Raw genomic sequence first — 15534 nt, forward strand, 5'->3', positions numbered from 1 at the left:
CAATGCTGGAGTCCTTATACATGTTCTCTCCACACACACGAGTAAGTATTTCTCTAGGACAAATTTTTCTAGAAGTAGAATTGCTAGGTCAAAAGACACAATTCCACTTTAAATTTGACAGCAACACTGAGAAAAATGTTTATACCAACTCACAATTCCACCAAGTGTGTATGAAAAAGCACCTTATACCTCACAACTCTGGCAAAATGAAACATTTTATTTCTAAAGATTTGTTGCCAGTTAGGTGGATAAAATAGATTGATCATTATTCTAGTCTGCATTTCCTTATTTACTGAAATTGAAACACTTTTTCCTATGTTTATTAGCTATTTCTAATTCTGTGAATCGCCTTGTTATATCCTTCATACCTTACAATTTGTTCTTATTTAAGAGCTCTTTATATAGTATAAACATGTATCTATTTGGGGCATGTATGTTATGCAAGATATATGTAGATCCACTCAAACCCTCATTCTCTCCAACAGTTGGTGCTGTCAGTTTTTCTTAATGGTATCTTTTACTGAGGAGTTTTTTTTTTTTTTTGAAGTATAGCTGACTTACACTATTATATTAGTTTCAGGTGTACAACACAGTGATTCGGTATTTTTACAGCTTATACACCATATAAAGTTAATATTACATATTGGCTATATTCCCCTGTGCTGCACATGACATCCTTGTAACTTATTTATTTTATACATAGTAGTCTGTACCTCTTAATACCCCTCACCTATCTTGTCCCTCTCCTTGATCTCTGTATCTGTGAGTCTGTTTCTGTTTTGTTATATTCGTTAATGTGTTTTATTTTTCAGATTCCATATAAACTGAAAACATACAGTATTTGCCTTTCTGTCTGACTTATTTCACTAAGCATAATACCCTGTAGGTCTATCTATGTTGTTGCAAATGGTAAAATTTCACTCTTTTTTATAGCTGAGAAATATTCCATTATATCACATCTTCTTTACCCACTTATCTGTTGATGGATACTTAGGTTGCTTTCATGTCTTGGCTACTATAAGTAATGCTGCTATGAACACTGGGATGCATATATCTTTTCAAATTATTTTTTTTCATTTCTTTGGATATGAAGAGTGGAACTGCTGGATTGTCTGGTAATTCTATTTTTAATTTTTTGAGGAACTTGCATACTGTTTTCCAGAGTGGCTGTGCTGAATGGGAGACTATATTTGCAAATGATATGTCCAATAAGGGGTTAATAATCCAAAATATACAAAGAATTCATACAACTCAATATCAAAAAAACAAACATCCCAATTAAAATATGCACAGAGGATCTGAACAGACATTTTTCCAAAGAAGACACACAGATGCCAATAGGCACATGAAAAGATGCTCAACATTGCTAATCATCAGGGAAATACAACTCAAAACCACAATGAGATATCACCTCACATCTGTCAGAATGGTTATTGTCAAAGCCACATTGGCAAGGATGTGGAGAAAAGGGAACCTTTGTGCACTGTTGGTGGAGACGTAAACTGGTGTAGCCACTATGGAAAACAGTACGGAGATTCCTCAAAAAATTAAAAATAGAACTACCGGGGCTTCCCTGGTGGCGCAGTGGTTGAGAGTCCGCCTGTCGATGCAGGGGACGCGGGTTCGTGTCCCGGTCCGGGAAGATCCCACATGCCGCGGAACGGCTGGGCCCGTGAGCCATGGCCGCTGAGCCTGCGCGTCCAGAGCCTGTGCTCTGCAACGGGAGAGGCCACAACAGTGAGAGGCCCGTGTACCGCAAAAAAAATAAAAAATAAAAAAAAAAAATATAACTACCATATGATCCAGCAATTCCACTCCTAGGTATTTACTGGAAGAAAAAAACACTAATTAGAAAAGATACATGGGGCCTCCCTGGTGGCGCAAGTGGTTGAGAGTCCGCCTGCCGATGCAGGGGATACGGGTTCGTGCCCCGGTCTGGGAGGATCCCATATGCCGCGGAGCGGCTGGGCCCGTGAGCCATGGCCGCTGAGCCTGCGCGTCCGGAGCCTGCGCGTCCAGAGCCTGTGCTCCGCAACGGGGGAGGCCACAACAGTGAGAGGCCCGCATACCGCAAAAAAAAAAAAAAAAAAAGAAAAGATACATGCACCCCAAATTTCATTGCAGCATTATTTACAATAGCCAAAATATGGAAGTAATCAAAGTGTCCTTTAATATACTTTTTTTTTTTTTTTTGCTGCACCTTGTGGCTTTGTGGGATCACAGTTCCCCGACCAGGGACTGAAACAGGGCCATGCCAGTGAAAGCCCAGAATCCTAACCACTAGGCCACCAGGGAACTCCCAACTTTTAATCAACTAAGATTCATGAAATCAGGGACCTGATCCAGAACAAAAGAAATAATCAATAAATACCTCTTCACATATACACTACTAGGGATTTGGTTTGCTAATATTCATTTAGGATGTTTAAAATACATTTACAAGTGAAAGTAGTTTTCAGTTTTTCTTTTTTTATGCTTCAGAATAGTTTATGTAACAAAGACACTGTTTACAAACCTGTGCCTTGTGCCTCTTCAGAGTACAGATGATTTAGGGTAGAGATTTTCAATTTCTTCATGCTTTTTGATTTAATCAGCTTTTCCTAAACTCATTAAGTCAGTTTTGATAATTTAAATTTTCTTAGAAATTATCATTTTATCTTGAAAGTAAAATTTATCGTTGCAAAGCTTTACATAGTACTTTCATACAACTGGTTAAATTTTCATATCTGTGGTCTTTAAATTTGTTTGGATTTTCTATGTAGGTAAGTGTAGTATTGGCAAATAAGGAAAGTTTCACCTCTTCCTTTTCATTTTTTTATACCACTAACCTCTATTTGTTGGAACGTTGTATTGACAAGCAGTGAAAGCATGTATCCTTGTCTTGGTCCTTATTGCTAAAATTAACTTCAATATTAAGTTTGATTTTTAAATTTTTTAAACCGATAACTTTTATCAGGTTAAGGAAATTGCTTCTCTATACATTTGGCAAAACTTGCCTGTAAAACTGTCTCGGTGTAGAATCTTATTTTGACTGTTGATTTAATTTCTTTAATAGCTATTGCATTCATTAGTTTTCTAATTCTTCTTGAATCAATTTTGGTAACACACATGTAGAAAATGCTTCATTTCTTCTAATTGTATAAAAGTATCAGTATAAACCATTCATGATGCTCCTTTACGACTTCTAAAATCTCTATTATTGTATTTATAACTATAGACACTTTTGTTTTTAATTTTTATTTGTACCTTTCCTCTTTTTTCTTCACTCTTGCCTTGAGATCTGTCTTTGTCTATTTTCCTCACTCTTTCAGAAAACCAGCTTTTGGTTATTTTTTCTATTTAATTATTTTCTGATCTTAACTTTATTTTTTCTACTAAAGATTTGTCCTGTAGTTTTTCTTCTAAACTCTTGAGAAAATGCTGAGCTTATTTATTTTCCATCTTACTAATTTTTAAATCAATGCATTAAAGCTGTAAAATTTTCTAAGTACTCTTTCGATGTATTCCAACAGTTTTAATATCTAACACTTTCATTATGGCTATTTAAAAATATTTTGAGTTTCATTGTGATTTCCATCTTTAATGCAGAAGTTATTTAGGAATACATTTCTGAACATATGGGGTTTTTAAAATTGTTGGTTTCTAATTTAACTGCATTATAATCAGAGAAAATCTGAATGATGTAAAGTCTGGAAATACATTCAGAATTCCTTTATTTAATACATAATCAATTTTAAAATAAACGTCACATATGTCTTTGAAAGGAGTGTGTATTCTCTATTCACTGAAATAGGTATAAACATTACACACCTATGTAATACATGCGTCTATTGAATCAAGCTTGTTAGTTTTACCAAATCTTCTCCATTTTTACTAATTGTTTTCCTGTTTAATGTATTAAATTCAGATTAAAACATATGTTTAGAAACTTCCACTGAATTGTGCACTAGTCAAACCTGGTCAAACTTGGTAACTGCTTTGCTTGTGTTTTATGCTGTGTTATTAGGTACACAACGTTGAACCAGGATTTTATCTTCCTAGTGGATTATTCCATTTGTCACTAATACTTTGTGTCTTAAGGTTAATTACAACTGATGTTAACCTTCCTGCACTAGCTCTCTCCTGATCTGTACTTCCATAGCTTATCTTTTCCTATCCTCATTTTTTTTTTTTTTTTGCAGTACGCGGGCCTCTCACCGTTGTGGCCTCTCCCGTTGCGGAGCACAGGCTCCAGACGCACAGGCTCAGCGGCCATGGTTCATGGGCTCAGCCGCTCCGCGGCATGTGGGATCCTCCCGGACCGGGGCACGAACCCACGTCCCCTGCATCAGCAGGCGGACTCTCAACCACTGCGCCACCAGGGAAGCCCACCTATCCTCATTTTTTAGACTTTCTGTTGGTGCCGTTTTAGGTATGTTCTTATTAAGCCCACTGGAGAGGAATCATATCAATCAACCAACCAATAAACCTGATCGGATAGTCTATCTTTTAAAGGTTAAGTGAGTTTTTTTTGATTGAATAGCTTTTCTATTTGGGGTGGGGAATGGGGTTCTCATTTTCCTACTTTCCTGTATTCTTCTGTATTAATAGGTTTTTGAAGGTTTTTTATAAAAGTTTCTTTCCCTCTGCTTTGGTCTAATAAAGTCCAAGTAAGAGTATTCAGTGTTTCTATTCTCTCAAATTCTCAAATTCAGTAGAAAAATTTACTTTATTTTCACCCATCTGTAACTGAAATTTAACATTTCCTTCACTTATGAATATAAACAACAAACCATGAAGTTTTTTTTTAAATAAATTTATTTATTTTTGGCTGCGTTGGGTCTTTGTTGCTGCATGTGGGCTTTCTCTAGTTGTGGTGAGCGGGGGCTACTCTTCGTTGTGGTGCATGGGCTTCTTATTGCGGTGGCTTCTCGTTGCAGAGCACGGGCTCTAGGCACGCGGGCTTCAGTAGTTGTGGCACATGGGCTCAGTAGTTGTGGCTCTCAGGCTCTAGAGCGCAGGCTCAGTAGTTGTGGCACACGGGCTTAGTTGCTCCGCGGTACATGGGATCTTCCCGGACCAGGGATCGAACCCATGTCCCCTGCATTGGCAGGAGGGTTCTTACCACTGCACCACCAGGGAAGTCCCATGAATAGTTTTTATAGTACCTCTCACACTGTCACCAATAGAAATCACAGATAATTTCATCTTACATTTCAGTTTTAATAGAGATCTAGAATAACTATTTACACTCAAAACCACTTTGAAAATAGTAATTGTTAAAAGCATGGCTTGCTCACTAATACGTTAATAAATAAGCATATATGTACTATCATATAATAAATTTGTAAAAATATCTGATAGCTATATTTCAGGAATAATTGGTTCCCTTTGTAATGCTATGTGTTTTGTTTTATAAATTTAAAAACATTCTGAGAAAGGATCTATAGGTTTCACCAAACTACCGAAGTGTTTGTGGCATAAAAAAGGTTAAGAAAAAAACCCCAATATATTAAAGTGTACAACATCTGTAGTAAATCTGTTCCAACCTGATTTTGTTGGCTGTTTTGGTTAGTATTAAAGTTTTTCAAACATTCTAGAAATTTGGGTTGCACCCTTTTCTTTTGTGAAAGATTTTTGGTGCTGTTTTTGTTTTGTTTTTAAAATTTTATCTCCTCCTATGTTCCTCCACGGCATCTGTTTTGTAGCTACCTCCACTTAGGTCTCCATCCCAAAACCAGTCCTAAGATGGTGGTTCAGAGTAGTATTATACACCCCGTCACAGAGTCAATGGGGACTTAGTTAAATTCCTATTTATTATGGTATGTCTCCTACCTTTCTAAGCTCTCAGCCCCATGAAAGTTCAAGCAGTGGTTAGTAGAAGTTTTTTTCAGCCTCCTTTCTTGAGCAAAATATCCTGACCCTACTCCTTGGCTTCAAGCAGGGAACAAGAATCCAATCCTCTACCTCCTGTGGATAAGGTGGCCTTTGTGGATTTGGGAAGATTTAAAGGGAAGGGATAAAAATGTTTATATATCACCATCTTTAACCAGTTTTATAAGGAGAGGTCTAAATATTGTTTGTTTATAGTTGGTAATTTTAGTTTCTCTCTTTTATCTAGATTTTAATTATTTTAAGCTCAGGAATGAATGCTGATTTTGTTTTTACCAAAAAGCTTTAAAACATCTGTCTAGTCTAGATCATCATATACCTTTTCTCTGACTTGTTAATATGGTAAATTAATTTAATATTTCCTAATATTGACTCAATTGTGTGTCTAAATGAGCTGAATTTGATTATGGTATAAATTTCTTTTGAACAATATATTTAAGATATTACACCAATGTTCACAAGTGAAACTTGACTTTCTTTGTGTATTATGTGGGTGTGTCATCTTTTTAAAGTTTGGTATTGCCATGTTAATGGTTTCAGTAAGAACTAGGACGATTACTAAAATTACTTTCTGATTTTATGAGGCTGGCTGTGTAAATTCAAATTTGTTAACTCCATCCAGAATTTAGGAAATCTTCCCTTAGATGTGGAGCTCACCTCCAATATTGTTCTGCATTTCACTATTTTGCTTGGTTTTTAGCGTAGCTTTGTGAAATCTCAAGGATCCAACACATGATCAGAACCAGATGGCAGTACGCCATGTCACCTCCTTTGTGCTGGCAAGAATTTCCAAGTTTTACATAACTGAGCTGGTAGGCTGCAAATTTAATTTGGGGTTGGATTTTTTTTTTTTTTTTTTTTTTTTTTGGCAGTACGCGGGCCTCTCACTGTTGTGGCCTCTCCTGCTGTGGAGCACAGGCTCTGGACGCGCAGGCTCAGCGGCCATGGCTCACGGGCCCAACCGCTCCGCGGCATGTGGGATCCTTCCGGACCGGGGCACAAACCCTTGTCCCCCTCATCGGCAGGCGGACTCTCAACCACTGCACCACCAGGGAAGACCTGGGGTTTGATTTTTAGGTTACAAGAAAAAAAATCTCCAAAAAGTCTAGTTTTATGTTTAAAAAATATTTGGAATCCCTATGGTAAAATATTACTTTGTAAACACATTTGTACTTAGTCATGTTATAAGTAACAGAAAATAGGCATATTGTTCAGATTCCAACACTGGTACTGCTGCAGAAGGATAACCTTAATGATACATCCTACCAATCCATCAAGCAAGGGATCATACTTCTCACAGAGGAGTGTTACAGCTTCCACAGAAGCTCAGCTCCAGTGTTCCAAAAGATGTGGCCTGGGGCAGAGAGGAACCAAAGGAAAACATACCATATGTCCCTGTTTTACGGCTGCCACAGAAAAAAGGGGATAGACTACAATTGTGTTCCTCAAGAGACTGGTTTTCTCATTAGTTAATTAATATAAAAAAGGAACATGGAAAGATTCAAAAATAGGCTAAATTTACAATCTCATTTGTAAAAAATCGTAAAATTAAGGGATATATGTCTACGATCTGCAAGGTCTCTTTCAAATCTAAAATTCCATGATCTTTACCTATAAAAATGTAATTAATGAAAGAATGTCAAAGATGCCTTTGCGCTGTCTCTGTGACAGGAGTGGCATTCTTAACTGTGTCATGGTTCTTTGTTTAGGTACACTATTTTTTTTTCTCCCCTTCAGGCAAATTTTTTTTTTCCTAATAGCTTTTTTTTTTTTTTTTTTTTTTGCGGTACGCGGGCCTCTCACTGTTGTGGCCTCTCCCGTTGCGGAGCACAGGCTCCAGACGCACAGGCTCAGCGGCCATGGCTCACGGGCCCAGCCGCTCCACGGCATGTGGGATCCTCTCGGACCGGGGCACGAACCCGTGTCCCCAGCATCGGCAGGCGGACTCTCAACCACTGCACCACCAGGGAAGCCCCCTAATAGCTTTGATATAATTTCCTTAAGCAAGCAATATCTAGTTCCACTGAATGTTTCCTCCTTAACATCTTACTCCCACAGTTTTTCTCTGCAATTTTAAACGTCTGTAAAATAATCTTAATTTTCCTGATTTATATCATATTTATTCTTAGGATTTTAAATTTATGGTTATTTCCCCTAGGAGTATCTTTAGTTTTGTATTCTTAACAAATGTTCTATTGTCTCAGTGCTATGAAAGAAAGAGATTTTTCTAGACACAGTATTTATCCACCATCAGCTTATTTCAAGTTTTATACACAGACATAGCCTACAATCATGTTTTAACTCCTTAAGGTAGAGGACTCTACTAACAAGACCAAGATTATGGGTTAGATCTCCAAGTGGATTATGGAGTCCTGTTTATTTGTCTCATGGCCAAAGATTACACTGTTGATCCTAATAAGCTGTTCTGCAAATGTGTACCTTTTGTTAAAAAATTGCCTAGAAGAATACGGATGGCTCAGTGCAAATTCATTACCGCCACTAGAAAATATTCAAAACACATGCCCTAATAAAAGAGGAAGAACGGGTTGCTATTCCTACCCTCAAGATGGTACTGATAAATATAATTTACTATATTTTCTGAAAAATCATTTTTTATATTACTGCATGTTGAGCAATGATACTTGGAAACTGAACTTATACTTTGTAATAAAATATCATACAATAATTCAGGAAGGTATCAGAATTACCTTATAGTAATAATTTCCCCTGGGTTTGCCCTTATGAACCAGCTACAGTTGATTTTAGCAGGATATTCAGAAGGCCAGCCTGGGCTCGTGATTATACCGCTTGGTACTTGAATTTGTTCTGGAGTTTCTCCACAAGCTGGAAGATAGTCAAAGCAATCTTAGCTAATTATTATACTTTAAAACAAAGCATTAATTAAATCAGTATTTATTAAAAAAAAAACTTCAGACATCAAATCATATACAATAAAATATAGTACTGCCGACCTTAAAAAGCTTTTATTATTCTAATGAAAATATTTTATTTTCTTCCCTTTTAGTCAAAGTATCTTATTCTAATTAAATACGTCTTAGGGAGGTGTGGAAGTTTTCAAATTGGATCTCTGAATAACATTAAAATTGTTAAGGTTGCTAGCATTAGCCAGGGAGATCAGTTGATCCATCTATCTTTTTTCAAAATTCACTTTTAAATTTATTTTATTATAAACCAGTTAACGTTCAACTGAACTACTTTTTGGACACTTTAAATTAAAAAAAATCAGATAAATAGTCTTCTGAACAAAATAATTGAAGGAAAGCACATATAAAGATAACAGTAAGATGCTGGGTTGTTAAGAAGTTAGTGGATGATTGGATAAAAACAGCAAAACATTACTTCAAAATTACTTCAAAGCAGTTCTTTAATTCATTCCATGAATACTTTGAAACTTTATTATGGGGTCATAAATGATTCCTAAATTATTTTAAAAATAAAGGTTTGAAATAGTCAGTGATTAAAGTAGCATGATGTGGTTAGATATCTAAATATCTTAGAATAGAGAATAAATTCAAACTACTACCAACACTTTCCCTGTATTATTCTCCTTTCATTATCTTGAACTCTCACAGTTCACATTTTACCAATCCAGAATTCAGCTGATAATCTGACAATTTATTCTCCCTTAATTTATAAAAGAGTCACTGGTTACAAGAAAATGGAATGAATGTTTAAACCTTCAGGAAAATGTACAATCTTGGAACCTCTTATCTGATACAATGGATTAGCTTATTTTTAAAGTGAGAGCGGATTAGAAGGAGCAAATTAGAAGTGGGGAGAGCAGCTACCAAAACGACCTGTGTGTGTGTGTGTGTGTGTGTGTGTGTGTGTGTGTGTGTGTGTGTGTGTGTGTGTGTGTGTGTGTGTGTGTGTGTGTGTAATAGAGGTTATAGTCTGCTCAACTTAGGGTAATTATGCTAGGAAGTAATTTTACAAAGTTTGTATCCATAATGATCAAAATAAAAGCAAGCTATATTGCTCAAAGAGTCAATACTTATTTCTATAGAATTACCCATTCCCTGAAAAAAACATGCAATGGAGGTTTTAAACCTCTGCAGGTTCATGCCTAAAATGCGTCTAGTCTGGAATTAGGGTATACCGCCAAAGGGATCTTGATTTTAATCACTTTTCAAACACAGAGATTCATGGCATAAAACACAAGGATATAATATATCAAGAGCCTAGCATACATCTTATTGCCCACACACAAAGCTTCCAATTTTTTTTTGGTTAAATTTCATTAAGAGTAAAATTTCCCTTACAAAAAAGTGTAATTTGATACTTTAGAAAAAGACTAAATTTATCCAAATGTGATTCTATTTTGGGCTTATTAACACTGAAGTGCCAGAGTTTTGCTTCCAACCTTGTTCTAATGAGTTATTATCATAATAATTAATGAAAAGATGCCCTAAATCATTTATAAGACCTTTTTTCTTTCTTTACCTCCTCTTGCCAAAGCATTTTGTAGTAGTATACTGAACAAATTCTTAAGTTAATGAAGATACAGACATACAAATAAACTGGCAAAAACTATTATCATCTCTCCCCCAGGATGTAGAAAACTGTTCATTTTCATTAAAAGATTCATTTACATTAAAGAGAATAATACAATTTTGAGTTAAACTGTGTTTAACTTACAAGTATAACACTGTAAATGGCATATAAGTACTGAAATACTTATTAGCTGATCTAACAGCAGTGAGACACATCCAAAAACTGGGTGGGAATAATCTATGACAAAGCAAACAACTCTTAACCTTTAAATAAGTGGAGATGGAGAGACTAATTATAGGGAAAAACTAGAAATAATTTTATTAGGTTTTGCTTAAATTTTTTTTCCCCAAACATCTGAGAAACCCATAGGTGGTGCTCTTATACCAAAGACTAAAGAAATGATGATCTGGTATGGATGCTCAAAAATACTGTTGTGAATACTTTATTTTCACACAATTGCCAAAGGATAAGACATACCACTCGTAAATAAGAGTGGTTATTTTAAGATTCAGTATTTTACATTTTTAATTCACTTAGTACTTTTATAACATTATTTAAAAATATTAATGAGTCTCCCCAATCAAAAACAAAATTATTTTCTCTTAATGGGTTATGAATACATATTTTGCTTAAATTTTGCAACATGACTGAGTTTGGCATTTTGTTTTAGATCCAGCCAGTGGCTTTTTATCAACATTTTTATACGTACAATATTAATACATTGGGCATGTAGATTCATATACCCTAGCAGAACCGTAACTTATTCCCTTTTATATATGAGAAAGAATAAATCCAAATGCTCAGTGTGATAAACATTAAAAATCATAAAAAAATTTCCCTCCCTTTTGAGCTTAGAGTTTGCCTATATATACTGGCAGATTTGGAATCAGAAGACCTAGATGCCATCTGTTCTATCTGCCACTATTAGCTTTGCCACAGAATAAACTACTAAACCTTTTTAAGACTTGGTTTCCTCATGTGTTAAAATAAGGAGTTGTTGTTTGGATATCTCTAAGGTCTATTTCAGCCCTAAATTATGGCCCCCCTCATCATCATAATATATTTCCACCACATTTCTGATACTTATCAGGATGCATTGATACATTTTTTTCGCATTTCATCACTTTGCATTTTCTCTTTGACCCACTGAGATCACACTTCCAATTCTTACCTTTACCCCTTAGGAACTGTGTTAGCAAGCAAAGGCCATCACTGAGCTCACCACCAAATCAAATGTACCCTCACTCCCAATGGTACCTGATCTTTCCAGAGCACCTGACTGTGTTTTCCTCTTGATACTGTACTACCTTGACTTTGCTGACATCACTCTTCTGGTTCTTCTAACTCAGATTATTCAGTGTTAGTTCTCTAGCACTAGATCCTTCTTCTTCAGAGAGCTCCTGATATACTGGTGTTCATGGTTCATGCCCAAGCCTTCTACTATTCTTCTCACTCTCTATGGAAGATCTCATTCACTCCTACATTTCCACTATGATCTATAGTTCATGAGTTTAAAAACCTTTAACCCAGAGATTTTGCATAATCAAGGGCCCACTGGACATTCCAACTTCAAATTCAACATGATCAGAACTGTGTGTTTCTCAAATCCTTCTCTTTATTCTACATTCTGAACTGTTATTATCTTAGGCATCATATTTGGCAACAGGAATAGTCATTTCACCTAATTCAAGTAAGAAGGACACTTACTTTAAGAATACCACAAGCAATCTCAAGGAAATAAAGCTCACAGCAACTAAAACTAGAAATCTCAAAGTCAGAACCTGAGGCTGCCTTCACCACCTCTTAAATCAAGGCTTGCTTTATCTCCTATACATCTGCCCCAATCTTCCAACTGGCTTTCTGAGTCCTCTATTTCTGAGTCCTCCTGCCCACAAGGGAGCTCCCTATGACACCTGGAATAATTATCAGGGAGTGGATGGAAAGCTGCCTCAATAGAATTTCAATAAAGATAAAAACGGTCTGTTTTGGTAAAAAATGTCTTGGTCCTATATTAATGTGGAGAGAAAAGGTATAGGATCTATGATAACACAGAGAAAGAGGGTATACTTAGATTTAAAGCTTCTAAAGACTGATTCCTATTTGCTACAAATCTATATGGGGACTGCAGGCAGGAGAAAACTGCTTCTTAGTCTCTTTGGAATTAAAAAAATGACTTAGTAAACAGGATTCTAGAACTTTCTTTAATAATAAAACATACATATATACATTAACTATAGGTTAGCTGATTAGGGAATGGGGCAGAATAGAAGCAATAAGGGTATGCAGTGAATGCTGAGGGAACTATTTCAAAGGAAAGAGAAACAGAGAAGAGGAAAGTAGAGAAGCCTGGGTGATTAATGAAAAGTGGTTGTGTTCTTAAAGATGCTTAATACTGGACAGATTGGTCAGTTTACAAAGCAAGCATACTTAGTATGAAGGCCATGGGTCACTGACAACACAGGGCAAGTACCAAGTGAGTATCAGAATCTGCAAGATGAATGACGTGGAAGTACAAGAGTGGTCCTTTGGCAGGCTGTGCCCCGTATGACACAGCTCAGCCCTGCTACTCAACAGGGAACCAAAGAAGTCCTGGCCAGGAAGAAACTCCTTCAGTTTGAAAATCCTCTTCTTGCAACTTGACTGGTTTTTTTTTTTTTTTTTTTTTTTTTTTTTTTTCGGTACGCGGGCCTCTCACTGTTGTGGCCTCTCCCGTTGCGGAGCACAGGCTCCAGACGCACAGGCTCAGCGGCCATGGCTCACGGGCCCAGCCACTCTGCGGCATGTGGGATCTTCCCGGACTGGGGCATGAGCCTGTGTCCCCTGCATCGGCAGGCGGACTCTCAACCACTGCACCACCAGGGAAGCCCTTGACTGGGTTTGTTGCTCACACTTAGCATCTTGATTTCTTTGAGTCCTTTAATACCTGAGCTGTCATAATGGAAATGTCAGAACAGTCAACATACAAGGATGGACTGAGCCGGAAGGAGACAGAGGTTGGACGTGATACTATCCCTGAGAATTAGTCCAAATTTTATTCCAATTTTTTCAAGAAGTCAGCAAACTGAACTTTTCTTTTTAGGGAAATAAGTAGTAGCACTCTAACAGCAATATTTACTAGCCAAGATGAGAAAGCTTTTAATTATCATTTAAAAGGTAAGAATCAGGGGGCATCTTCAAGATGGCAGAGGAGTAAGACGCGGAGATCACCTTCCTCCCCACAAACACATCAAAACTACATCTACATGTGGAACAACTCCTACAGAACACCTACTGAATGCTGACAGAAGACCTCAGACCTCCCAAAAGGCAAGAAACTCCCCACGTACCTGGGTAGGGCAAAAGAAAAAAGAATAAACAGAGACAAAAGAATAGGGACGGGACCTGCACCAGTGGGAGGGAGCTGTGAAGGAGGAAAGGTTTCCACACACTAGAAGCCCCTTCGTGAATGGAGACTGCGGGTGGCAGAGGGGGAAAGCTTAGGAGCCGCGGAGGAGAGCGCAGCAACAGGGGTGCGGAGGGCAAAGCGGAGAGATTCCCGCACAGAGGATCGGTGCCGACCGGCACTCACCAGCCCGAGAGGCTTGTCTGCTAACCTGCCGGGGCAGGCGGGGGCTGGGAGCTGAGGCTCGGGCTTCGGTCAGATCCCAGGGAGAGGATTGGGGTTGGCTGTGTGAACACAGCCTGCAGGGGGTTAGTGCACCACGGCTGGCCGGGAGCGAGTCTGGGGAAAAGTCTGGAGCTGCCGAAGAGGCAAGAGGCCATTGTTTTGGGGTGCTCGAGGAAAGGGGATTCAGAGCACCGCCTAAACGAGCTCCAGAAACGGGTGCAAGCCGCAGCTATCAGCGCGGACCCCAGAGACGGGCATGAGACGCTAAGGCTGCTGCTGCCGCCACCAAGAAGCCTGTGTGCGAGCACAGGTCACTATCCACACCACCCCTCCCTGGAGCCTGTGCAGCCCGCCACTGCCAGGGTCCCGTGATCCAGGAACAACTTCCCCGGAAGAACTAACAGCACTCAGCCTGTTGCAACATCACACCGGCCTCTGCCCCGCATTCCATACCCCTTCCTCCCCCCGGCCTGAGTGAGCCAGAGCCCCCTAATCAGCTGCTCCTTTAACCCCGTCCTGTCTGAGCGAAGAACAGATGCCCTCAGGCGACCTACACGCAGAGGCGGGTCCAAATCCAAAGCTGAGCCCCAGGAGCTGTGCGAACAAAGAAGAGAAAGGAAAATCTCTCCCAGCAGCCTCAGGAACAGTGGATTAAATCTCCACAATCAACTTGATGTACCCTGCATCTGTGGAATACCTGAATAGACAACAAATCGTCCCAAAATTGAGGCGGTGGACTTTGGGAGCAACTGTAGACTTGGGGTTCCCTTTCTGCATCTAATTTGTTTCTGTTTTACATTTATCTTAGTTTAGTATTTAGAGCTTATTAGCATTTGTAGATTTGTTTATTGATTTGGTTGCTCTCTTCTTGTAATTTTATATATATATATTTTTTTTCGTCCTTTTTCTCTTTTTGTGAGTGTGTATGTGTATACTTCTTTGTGTGATTTTGTCTGTACAGCTTTGCTTTTGTCATTTGTCCTAGGGTACTGACTGTCTTTTTTTTTTTTTTAGTATAGTTTTTAGTGCTTGTTATCATTGGTGGATTTGCTTTTTGGTTTCATTGCTCTCTTCTTTCTCTTTTTTTATTACTTTTTAATTTTTACTAATTTTTTTATATTTTAATAACTTTCTTTCTCTCTCTTTCTTTTCCTCCCTCCCTTCCTCCCTCCTTCTCTCTCTCTCTCTCTCTTTCTTTTTCTCCCTTTTCTTCTGAGCTGTGTGGCTGACAGGGGCTTGGTGCTCCGGCCGGGTGTCAGGCCTGAGCCTCTGAGGTGGGAGAGCTGAGTGCTGGACATTGGTCCACCAGAGATCTCCCGGCTCCACATAATATCAAATGGCGAAAGCTCTCCCAGAGATCTCCATCTCAATGCTAAGACCCACCTCCACTCAACGACCAGCAAGATACAGTGCTGGAGACCCTATGACAAACAACTAGCAAGACAGGAACAGAACCCCACCCTTAGCAGAGAGGATGCCTAAAATTATAATAAGGTCACAGACACCCGAAAACACACCACCAGATGTGGACCTGCCCACCA

At 38.3% G+C, this 15534-nt stretch overlaps 1 protein-coding gene across 3 annotated transcripts in view; it reads right to left on the reverse strand.

Moving 5' to 3' along the window:
• The window catches only part of LRP12 (LDL receptor related protein 12), a 79703-nt gene that overhangs the window by 12017 nt on the left and 52152 nt on the right, over nt 1–15534 (reverse strand). For 2 of the 3 annotated variants that reach the window (XM_060115492.1, XM_060115491.1), the window contains one exon: nt 8580–8715. In XM_060115492.1, coding sequence (XP_059971475.1) covers nt 8580–8715 — 136 coding nt within the window. Of the gene's footprint in view, nt 1–8579; nt 8737–15534 lie in introns of all 3 variants that reach the window. The other variant, XM_060115490.1, reaches the window with a different exon arrangement.

The sequence above is a fragment of the Mesoplodon densirostris genome, chromosome 13 (assembly GCF_025265405.1).
Source record: "Mesoplodon densirostris isolate mMesDen1 chromosome 13, mMesDen1 primary haplotype, whole genome shotgun sequence".
Classification (NCBI taxonomy): domain Eukaryota; kingdom Metazoa; phylum Chordata; class Mammalia; order Artiodactyla; family Ziphiidae; genus Mesoplodon; species Mesoplodon densirostris.